General features: G+C 49.2%; 1 protein-coding gene across 1 annotated transcript in view; it reads right to left on the bottom strand.

The window, feature by feature from the left end:
* Positions 1 to 3240: 3240 nt before the first annotated feature.
* The window catches only part of C1H1orf94 (chromosome 1 C1orf94 homolog), a 35917-nt gene continuing 27363 nt past the window's right edge, over positions 3241 to 11794 (bottom strand). Inside the window, exons 6-7 of the mRNA XM_032612943.1 lie at positions 8617 to 8816; positions 3241 to 3316 (exon numbers count right to left, since the gene is read on the bottom strand). Of these exons, the coding sequence (XP_032468834.1) occupies positions 3241 to 3316; positions 8617 to 8816 (276 nt within the window). The remainder of the gene's footprint in view (positions 3317 to 8616; positions 8817 to 11794) is intronic.

Genomic DNA, 11794 nt, shown 5'->3' with positions numbered 1-11794 from the left:
TGGACTGAGCTTCTCATTTTACCTTTTATCGCCTATAATCCATCCCCGTGTCTTTTTAAAATTCTCCTTTCTAGAAGATCTCTTTCATGTTAGCTTCCAACCCTTTCCACTGAAAAAAATTAAATCAGCTATCACTGTTTAATTTCAAAAGCACTTTTCTGTTCTGATTTTTAAAAATAATCATAAGGCATATTGTCTTATTTTTAAAATAAAGTGGCTTCTCTTAGCTCCCTGAGACCGTTACGCTCTTTTTAGTTCTTTTTTAACCTTTGTTTTCTGTGAGGCTGTGAGGCTTTGCAGGATCTCAGTTCCCTGGCCAGGGACTGAACCCAGGCCACAGCAGTGAAAGCCCAGAATCCTAACCATTAGGCCACCAGCGAACACCCTTACCTCTGTTTTGATCTGTGTCTTTCTTGTTGGAGATTGTCCATTTCCATTAAACATTAAGTCTTTAAAAGTTGATTGGAAGCTCTTTGTGAAAGGGCATAATCGTAGGGTAATTTTCATTGGTACCTCCAAGTGCCTTTGGGGCGTTTCATTTTCTTCAGAGAACCCTCCAAATTCCTGCCTCTTGTGTAAAGTCTAGCTGCTGGCCTTGGGTGTGGATGTGTATTTCACTTAATGCCCATTTTCCATCAGTACCCTCATCTCCACAATCCTTATGCACGGTCTGTATGTTCCTCCAGAGAAAGTACCTCCTATCTCCTATAGAACTGTCTGTGGCGCCTGGCTTTGTGGGGCCAGGATAGGAGCTACTTCTCATAACAGCCCCTTGCTTTCATCTCTCTTCAGTCCCATCTTCCATCCTCAGCATCCAGCACCCCCTGAGAACTTCAGGTTCTGCAGGGAAAAATGGTTTGCTTCTTGTTGATTGGCAGACATTTCAACGTGCTCTTCCCCTCCTCCGCTAAGGCATTACCATTCCTCCACCACACTTCTGCCCTTTTATGCAGCAGATGAAGTTGCTGGCTTCTCCTAATTTCATTGAGAATGGAGTTCGTATAGATGTTTTGTTTTGGGGTTTTTTTTGCTGTACGCGGGCCTCTCACTGTTGTGGCCTCTCCCATTGCAGAGCACAGGCTCCGGACGCGCAGGCTCAGCGGCCATGGCTCACGGGCCCAGCCGCTCCGCAGCATGTGGGATCCTCTTGGACCGGGGCACGAACCCGTGTCCCCTGCATCGGCAGGCGGACTCTCAACCACTGCGCCACCAGGGAAGCTCTGTATAGATGTTTTCACTCTCCTTCTTACTTGGGGGTAAATTTCAAGAGAAAAGGGACAGAAACATCTTCACCATCTTGAAACCACAAGTGTACATGAAGTACACATTAAGCCTCTATTAAGACTACATTATCCTTTAATCCTCAGAACTATTAACATTACCATTAGTAGAACTGAGGTTCAGAGAGGTTAAATTCTCTGCCCAACATCAGAGTTGGAAAGTGGCTAAGATCCCTTGTCTGACCAAGGGCAACTCCCTTATTCTCTCCTGCCCCCAAGCACTCTGAGATCCAGAGAGGGTGGTAAACTATGGTCCAGCCTGGGTTAATACCTAGAGGTACAACCTGAGGAAGCCCTTTGGGGAACAAAAGAGCTCCTGCATTGGTGAGAACTTCTAACCAGTGTCTCTCAGTCAGTGGAGAGTCTAGACTGTTAACCAAGGATATCAACAAGAAACACGATGTGCTAGAAGTGGGGTGAGCCTTGGGGGAAGGGGCTGAAGAACTCAGGGGGAAATCTTAGACTTAGACTATGGAGAAAGGAGAAGGCATAAGTCCTAAGAGAACTTGGGAGAGAAATTGGTTTCCAGGGACCCAGGAAGAAAGGCCAATTGTGTCACACTGTGAAGGCAAGAGAAATGCTCTTGTGAACCCTGGACTTGAGCTCATCCCAAGACACTGGTGACGTACAGAGCCCTAGCCTCTCACTGCAATCAGGACGGGGCTGCTAACGTTCCCCAGACCTAGCCCTCACTGGCCTCAGCCAGGGTGGGCCCGAGCTTCCACATGAGTAACAGGACTGGTAATACAGCAACTTAGAACTGACAATGTTGGTCCATCTGTATGTGCATGGCTCATTTTTTAGACCCAAGAGGAGGTCCTTACATTAAACCTCTGTTAAATTTCATCTTATGATGGTTTGCCAGAGGATAGCACGTGGGTTTCATTTCATAGACTGTCCCTGATCAGTGATGTCTGCCGGGACCACCTTAGGGAGAATGATTCTGTGACTTTGTCCAGGCTCAGGGGATCAGCTGCTTAATCATGCCTGCCATGGGTATAGGAGAATTACGGTATATGTGTATCACTGACTCAGGCCATCTCCTCTTCCCAGATTTGTGTCCTCCATTAATGTGATCAAGATGCTCTCAATGTCCTCCTTAAAGTCACTGATAAAAGCTGATTGAGAATGATCCAGGGACAGTGCCATTGGGGGCAGTTCTGAGATTGACCTCTAGCTTGGCATTGATCTACAATGACTGGCTATAGTCTATCACATTCAGGTTTATTTTTAGAATTGATTTTCAGGCCACTTTTTCCCATCTCATGTCCAAGAGAGACTTTTTCTGTAACCGCCACCTGGATAGGGCAGGGCAGGATGTACTTCCTCTACATCAATTCCAGAGATGCATAAACTGGGCTATTGAGAAGTGAGTGGATCACAGAAGAGAAGAGCGAAGCCCTCAAGTGTATAATCCCTGGGATCCCTTATTTACAGAGCAGCATTTGGAGGACTGTAGCCCGTGGTGTCTCTTCATGTCCTCAGTAAACTTTGAGCCTCATGGGGGAAACAGGAGCAGTGAAGATCACACAGAACATTACAGAAAGTAACAGGCACACTTCATTTCAAGCAGCTCATACTTTTATCAGAAAATACAAACTTTCTAAATTAAGTGTCTTATGTCTATTTTACCAACAACAACAAAAACAAAAATCACTCATGTTAGCTAAATACAGACGCATATGTGGATGAGCAAGTGAGTATGAATCCGAGGGGTGTGTGTGCAGTCTGTGCTGTGTGTGTGTGTGAGTGTGTGTGAGTGTGTGTGTGTGTGTGTGTGTGTGTGTGTGTGTGTGAGTGTTGGTCCATGGATGCGCCTGGCCTCGCTGTTTTCTGTCTGTGACCTGGTCGGAACCTTGGCTTTCCAAACTTCATACCAAGCTGTTGCAGAATCCAGAATTCCAGAGCCCTTAGCCCTGCTCCAAGGGCTAAGGTAGGAGGAGGGAGATGAGAAGGAGATCTAAAAATGTATGCCATTCCCACTAGAGGGAAAATAGGGGCTGTTCATCAGGGGCCCACCGGATGTCGAGCCAAACCTGAAGGAGAAAGAAAATGACGTTGTGATAGAATTCCTGATGTCGGCAGAGATATTAGGGAAAGTAGTATATTAATTTTGGGGCTGTCAAAGACTGGGAAGACCATGACAGGCTTGAAAGCTGAAAGCTTTAGCAATAATGTAAAAAGTTTTGGCTCTGGGAAAATAAAATATTGAAATGATACAATTGGAGGACAATAAAGAGTTTCTTCTGCCACTTCCTTAGGTCAGGAAGGCCCTGGCAGCCTGTAGGGGCTATTTCCACCCAGCCTATGCTCTCTCCATATCCAAGACCAAAGACTAAGGAGCCTGTCTGGATCTAAGCACCTTACCTGTGGGCCTGTAGCCCCTCTACCTGCCTTAGAGGACCCTGTGTGTCCCTCAGGAAATTCCACAACGTCAGAGAGCTCATGGCCACGTCCTAGGGTGAGATCTCAGAGTCCGGACAATCCCAGGGTTCCTGATCCCCTTCTCAGCACCAAGCTAGATCAGACCCTGCATTTCACACCAACCTGGCAAGTAAGCACTGAAGCATCCCTGACTGCCTGGAACTCTGCTAGACCCTCAGGGAAGGAAGTGCCGAGAAGACTTGAGCCTCACCCTCCGAGAGCAGGAAAACACACTCATCTGCTTTTTCTCCCTGGCACACTGCTAATTCATACTTCAAAAGAGAGTTCAAAAGCCATCTCCTCTGTGAAGCCTTCCCCAACCTCTCCAGATGGAATCATTTACTCACACTTGGGATCCTACTGCAATTTCTTTCCCCATCTGCTAGGATACTCCGAGTGAATGGAACAGAGCTCAAGACAAATTGCGACAGAGCAAATAGCTAGATAGAGTCTAATCCAGGGATTCTCAGTCACTTTTCAGCTGGGCGGAAGCATATTACAGAAGATGCTCACATTCGTGGCGCCCTCCCATGAATTGATGAAACAAAAAAAGGGGGGGAGGGGAAGAAGCAATGGGAACAAACCAGTGCACTAATTTGTAATGCCTCAGCTGGTATGTTGCTCGCTGTGAGCAGCCATGGACAAGCGAGGCTTTGGGTTGTTTGAGTCCCTTCTCACAAAAATAAATTTCATGAGAGCAGGGACGCTGTCTGGACTGTTCACCATTTGACACTCAGCACTCAGGCCAGGACCTGGCACCAGGTAGGTGCCCGATAAGCAATTAATGTCTGTGGTAACCCCACCTCTTCTGCTCTTTTTCAAAAATCATATTGGAAAAGAAACGATTAAAAGTGATGTTATCATAAGGACACTCTGAATTCTACTCATGTATAAAATAAAGGCTGTAACCCATACTCGAGTATTTAATAATTACCTGTAACAAATTACTCATGACACACCTTGTATCTGATTGCCACACCCCACACATCTGAGCCCTTCATGAGGAGAAATTCTGATCAGATCAACTGCCAAGGGCATGGTCTAGACAGGATGTAAACTAGAGGGCCAGGAAGAGAGGTAATCCATGTGGACTATAGTTATCCAGGAAGGCTTCCTGGAGGAAGAAGAGGGGTTTAACATGCCTCACGAGCATGGTGAACGGTCCTGGTTTGCCTGGGACGGTTTCTACACTGTCCAGTAATAATTCCAGTGTAATTATCATTTGCGTTCTTTTTAACTCTCAGATTTATTGTTCTTTGGAAGATACATGGTATTGTTATCCTGCCCTGATGGATGTGGGCAAACGGACTTGGCAGAGGGCAGGAAGGGCCCCCCTCCTCCTTTCCTGAGAACACGGAGGCCACCTACTCCTTCCTCTCCCGCCTCATACAGTTTAGTCTCTTGGTTCCTGACCCAGAGGAAGCACTGAGGCCCCTGGTCTCCCAGACTAAACTCTCCACCTACGCCCTTGTACCCCTCCCTGACCCAGGCAGCCTCTCCTGGACCTTGTTCCATCCAGCACAGCTGGTAAACCTCAACTCCACCCCTGTGCCCAGTGCTCCCTACATTCCATCCTACAGTGCCCAGGTTTTCTTGCCATACTGTCATCCCTCCCTCTCTTCTCCTGGCTCCCTGACTCCACACTCTCCTGCTTTTCCTCCCACCCTTTAGATCCTTTGCAGGTGCCTCCCCATCTCCCCAACCCCTCTACATGTTGGAGACCCATGTTGGAGATCTATGTACATGTGCTCCCGGGCGATCTCATCCCATCCCGTGCCTTTAAATAGCATTTATATGCTAATGACTCCCAGATTTATATTATCAGCCACCACTTCTCCCCTGAGCCCCAGACTCAGACACCCACTGCCTATCAACTGTTCCACGCAAGTGTCTAACGGGCGTCTCAAATTTCACACAAGCAAAACCAAACTCCTGATCAACAGAACCTTGTTATCGTCATCTGGACTCTAGAATTTTGGCACTGCCAATCACCTGGACACTCAAGTCAAAAACCTAGGACTCACGCTCGACTCCCCTCTTTTCCTCATTCCACGTCCAACCATCATCAATTCCCATCAGTTCTACCAAGCAAATAAATGCTCCACATCTTTTCTCTTACCTCTTTCCCATGGTCACTGCCCTAGTCTACGCCACAAGCACCTCTTGCTTGGCTGGCTAAAAAGGCTCCCATCCTGGTCCCCTCCATCAGCTCTCACCAGCCAGCCCACTCTTCGTATGTCGATCAACACCATCTTCCTTACACAGAATTAGGACATTCATGGCCTCCCGCCGCTCTTCCTTCCCTCGCCTCCCAGGCCCTGCCACCTCTCCGATTTCAATTCTGCCCGCTCTCTCTCCTCCACTCACCGTGCCCCAGCTACATTTCCCACCTCAGGGCCACTGCACTTCCTATTCTTTCTGCCCAGACTGCTCATCACCCATATATACACATGGCTCATCCTCTCGTTTTATTCAGATCTCGGCTGCAGAGCGGTCCCTTATTCCCTCCCCGCTTATCCCTTGCACCTGACATGTGTGATGCTTCTTTATTTCCGTATTGTCTAGTTCTCCTCCTGGAATGACAGAAGTAAACACTTTGTCTTGTTCACTCCAGTAACCAGTGCCTAGAGCAGTGCCGGGCACGCAGAAGATGCAACAAACGTTTTTTGAATGAACGAATCATCCCTTTGGGGGACACGGGCCTGCACTCCTTGCCTCGCTTTTCCGACCTCACTTACCCGGTCTTTCCACCCTCTCAGGCCACCATTCCACTGCGCTGACTGCCGCTACTCCCCGTAACTCTCCTCCTTCGCCCACGGTGTCCCCAGCTGGCTGCAGGCTCTCTCCCACTTCTAAGGCTGCTCCTTCCTCAGTCTCCTGCTCACTTCCTTTCCGCTCCTGCCCCTCTGAAGACAGCCAGAGACCAGGTCCCAACCCTCGGCTCTCACTGTTCCCAATCAGTGCTTACCCGACCGCTGAGTGCTGAGAACTTGGGACCACACTGCCTCCCAAGGACAGCAGGCTCTGGCTTCTGCAGTAACTCTCTCTTCCTTCGAGCCCAGAGTCGCAGCGTGCAAGGGGCACGTCTGCTGGCCTGCAGGTAGGCTATCTTCCCTCTGCAGTCTCATCTACTCTCACCTCCGGGGAGGTGAGAACCTCTCTTACAGACCCTGCAGTCACCTCCAGACTACGCCCTCTCTTCCCTCCCGTTTCTCTCCCCTCCGGCCCATCAATTCATTGCAACGTTCACAAATCCGCATTGAATCCCCAGGCCTACCAGTCAGAGCCTTTAATAATCCAAGTCCAGCCTCCCTTTTCCTATTTTCCACCTTGTTCAGGGATAAATCTAATACCTCAACCAGATGCCCTTATTCTGCAGGCCTCAAGCCCACCACGCACCTTCCCACCTGAGGGCCTTATTCCCCCAGTCGCTGCTCACTGGACCCTCCCCATCCCGCAGCTCTCATTGCGCACCCAGCAGGGATCCTCCCTCTGTCCTCGGGACACTTGGATGGCCTTCACTTTATCACGGCATTAATATCATTGTGTCCCCTCTCATCCACTCTCATCTCTGAAGGGATGAACCATGTCCTATTCACGGACGGTGCCCCACAGGCTAAATTCACCGTAACTATGTGAACTGACACAGCTCTTTCCAGGCTGCGTTGGAGGAACACATCATGATATGCTCTACAAGAAAAGGGGAAAAAGGAGAGGAAGGAGGGAGGGAGGGAGGAAGGGAGGGAGGGAGGGAAGGAAGGAAGGAAAGAAGAGAGGGAGGGAGGGATGGAGGAAGGGAAAGAAAAAGAGAAAAAAAGAAATAAGGGGTCATGGTTTTATATTCAAATGACACTATCGACCAGCTTCTTGAATGTTCTCCATGAACCCTAGTAAATGAAATAATCTGCAAATTCCAACAGTTAAGAAATCTGTTTATCTTTGTTTCTACCTTTCTTTTCCCAAACAGACCTGACTCTGGAAACCTCTTTCCAGCATTTATCCCTCTATCAGGACATTCATGCGAAACACTGATTGAAAGGGTCCGAGTCCAGGACACCCGGCTGACAGACACTACAGTGAGGGGCTGTGATGGGGAGGAAGGGAATCTATGTCAGGTTGGGGAGTTTGGTCCTAATCCTGTAAAGGGAGGTTCTCAAGCTGGAGCACACGTTCCCCGGGATGTGCCTGGGACACCTGGATTCTCAGGACTGACCCGGCACCACCCGCCTTGCAGAGCATCAGCAGAGAAGGTTTGGTGGGTGGGAATGACCAGCTGCGCGATGTTACATTACAACAACAAACACCAACTCCTCACTGACCGGCATGAGAAGTTTGCATGGAACTGTCAGCTAAAATGTTGAGTCTGTGTTGGCTGTTGGCTGCTAAGCTCCTCTCCTCCGCTGTTTGGGGTATTTTGGGGGAAAAGCGTAAGCAGCCTGATACGCAGTGAGAGGCCCTTCAGCAGGGCCGGTTGCGAACTCACTGGGCTGTTGGAGGGATTAGCCTGGCAAGGAGCTCAGGAGGCAGTAAGTGGGGGAAAGAGCTGTAAGATTACCTGGCCGTGGCCTGCTGGAAACCAGGCAGATGGGGAAAGGCATATGCACCCCGCTCCACTACCTGTCACCTGCTATGGGTGGTGCGCTCCTCCACTACTGGCCATGCGGCTGTATTTCCGCACCAAGCTGAGGACCCCAGCCCCGACTGGGCCTGCCGAAGGGCCCTCCCCCAGGCCCAGATCAGGCTCACCTCCACATCAGCTCCACCCGGGACCCACAAGGCACAGGGTCTGCCCTCCCCACAGCCAAGGAATATATGTACCAAGAGAGCAGCAGTGAGGCCCAGCGCACCCACCTCTCCTCTCCAGCGGCTTTCGGGATATGAGGTGAATTTCCAGTGTGGGCTGAGGACTCACCCATACGCCTGGGGGAAGGGGTACTGCAGCCCATCTCCTGCCATGGGGGAAGGGTCTCGGGGATTTCTGGCCAGCTTCTGAGGTGTCCTCTGAGGGTACGGATAGTTGGACTGGACGAAGGGGATGTAGCTCAGCAGGGGGTTGTAGGAAGAGTGGAAAATCTGCTGTCCCATCTGCTGTGGGTTGTTGTACGGCATCACCTGCATGGCAGAGAGGAGACAGGGGCTGGAGGAGAGGACAGAGGTCCAGCAGAGCCCGCTGCCACTGAACATCACAGTCCCCCAGCCCTGACCCTAACCTGAGGCCCCACCCCTCAGCCCCTGTGCCCCTCAGTCACTGTGGGGTGCATAGAAGGCAATGTGTTGGACGGGGAAGAAGCACAGGGCTCAGCTTCTATATGTGAGACTGGTAAGTTATTTAATTTATCTGTGTCTCAGTTTCCTTATCCATAAAATGGGCAAATGCTATCTCCATTGTATGGGGACTGAGTCCGCTGAAATAAGTAGAGAGACTGGCACATAATAAATAGCAAAGGAATATTATTTCCATTCTCTTCTCTGTCCCCTGCCTTACCCTCAGCCAATAACCATCTCAAAAGCCCCTGGTTCATTTTTAAGTCTTTTACCATCTCAGTAAAGGTTGTTGGGATGTATACATCCCTGGCTTCTAGCTCAGGATCTCAACAGACCCCAAGTCCAAGACAGCTCTGCCCAGTGGAAATTCCTGTGACGGGTGATGGAAATCTTCTGGGTCTGTACCACCCAATACGGTAGCCACCAGACACAAGTGTGGCTATTGAGCGCTTGAAATGCGGCTAGTGGGACTGAATTTCAAATTTTACTTAGGTTTGATTTCAGTGTAAATAGCCAAACGTGGCTGGTGGTTATGGTACTGGGCGGTGTGAGTGAGGAGAAAGGCCAAATGGGGGCACTGCGATTGAGCTCAAACCCTAAGAAAAGTAGGAACTCGTTGGGTTTGAGACCACCTGGATCAGACCCCCACCAAGAAGCAGGGCTCATACTATGTTGCCCCTGATGAGGCAGGAAGCCCACCTGTCTTTATTTACTGATTTATCCTTGGCCCTGAGACGGTGCCTGTCACACAGTAGCTGCTCGATAAATATATGTTAAATGGATAAGTGCAAGAAAGAGAGACAGAGAGGAGGAGGGAGGAAAGAAGAGACTGCTAAGTGTCTGCTTGAATATCTAAAATGACAGGGAGCTCATTACATCGCGAGCGCTGTATTCCACTACTGACAGCTCCAAATGTCTTGTGTGGAGCTGACATCCATCCTCCTGTGTGTTTCGGTCAAAACTCGGGAAATTTCTGGATTTCCACTTTAATAGCAAGTCTGTAGTCCAAGCTGCTCAGGGGTTGGGCGTACTGACTGCCCTTTCTCACCCTGCACACCCTTATCTAATTTAAAAAGATGACAAAGGTTAGCGCTTATTAAGTGATACCAAGGGTGTGCCAGGCCCTTCATGTGGATTCTCTCATTTAAAGTCCAAACAGCCCTGTGAGGTAGGACCATGAGGATCCCCATTCTAGAGATGAGGAAACAGGTTCAGAGAAGTTAAGCAACTTGCTCAGTAAGTGTTCCAAGCGTCTGAGTTTTGTTGGAATCCCCAGCGTGGCAAGCCCAGAGCCCACGGCCCTGGACTGCACCGCTATGCCTGCTCCCTCTGGAAGCCTGAGCCCCTCCCTCCTGGCCCTCCCCATCTTTCCCCCAGTGGACAGGTAGGATCTGGTGACACTGGACATGGGCACCAAATCCCCAAGAGGGTGAGCTGAAGGTCAGAAAGTGCCGAGGGCTCACAGAGAGACCCCAGGAAGGCACCTCCCAAGACAGACACCAGAGGGTCAGCGTGGCAGAAAAAAAAAAAAACCCTGGTTTTCACAGTGAGGGGACAGTCTTGGACCTGGGAGGAAACTGACATGAAAGAGAAGATATGGTTCCTAGAGCTTATGCAAGCTTTATGCAAAACTGTATCCTAACTACATGTCACTGATAAAACAGAGCTGGGTATAGGGCTCTGGAACCATCTCCAAGAAATCCTCTTTGCTGACAAAAGCAATGATAGAGCGGTGTGCCCAGAATGCCACATCTGTATAAAAATGCTTGTATAAATTGATATCACTGGAAGGATACCTAAGAAACTAATCACAGTGATTGCCTCTAAGATTTTAAAAATTGTGTACCAGGTTTTTATATTACTGTTTCAAATATATGCACTTACATAACTTTGTCTAAAAGCATTCACTTTGGAGCTAGGTGGATGGAATCACTGCTCGTGGGGTGGAGGGGATGAGACTGAGATTCTGTGAGCCTGACTGCCTCATCTCAACTCCATCGCAGGACGCAAAAACTCCTACTGCTGAAAGAGCAGTCCTGGCCCACGTAAGAAAGTAACCTACACTTATGGGCCCTTCTCTACCTTCTGGAACATTCTAACATCCTTCAGAGGTCAGAGGTGCAGTTTGCAGAGAAAGGGTAGGGCTCCCCGGGGAGGGAGGAGAGGTGGAGGAGTCCGCGGGTTTGAGTGTGGGTTTGATCTGTCCACCTGATTGTGGGGTTGCAAGGCCAGCCTGAGAATATGGCCGGTCCTCAGCTCCTTTCCTCACGCCCCCATCCCTGCCCCTAGATCCTCCAAACCTCTGGAAGTGTTGTTTTGTGTTTTGTGTGTGTGTGTGCGTGGGCCCACACGCATGCAGCTTGGCATGCACGTCTATAACTGCACCTTTATTTGTGTCTGGGTGTGTGTTTGTATTTTTGTCTCTGCTGCTTTATTTTGATACCGTATTTCTGTGTGTCTGTATACGAGAGGCAGTAAGGCACAGTTATTGGGAACATGGACCCTGAAGCCAGGCGGCTCACGGTCAACCCCCAATCTGCCATTGTGCTACTGTCGAGTAGATATTGACCCCCGATCTATGCATGGGAGTAGAGGGTACAGGTTCAGCCAACAAAAATATATAACACCCAGTTAAATTTGAATTTCAGATAAACAGCAAGTTTTTCTTTTTTTTAGTATAAGTATGGTCCATGTAGTATTTGGGATATAGCTCTGCTAAGACATTATTCACCATTTATCTGAAGTTTAAATTTAGCTAGGTGTCTGGTATTTTAACTGACAAACTGACATGGAAGGGATATGACTCCCAGCCCCACTGATGCTGG

The sequence above is a fragment of the Phocoena sinus genome, chromosome 1 (genome assembly GCF_008692025.1).
Source record: "Phocoena sinus isolate mPhoSin1 chromosome 1, mPhoSin1.pri, whole genome shotgun sequence".
Lineage (NCBI taxonomy): Eukaryota > Metazoa > Chordata > Mammalia > Artiodactyla > Phocoenidae > Phocoena > Phocoena sinus.
The sequence above is the reverse complement of the archived record's forward strand: the minus strand, read 5'-3'. Positions and strand labels throughout refer to the sequence as shown.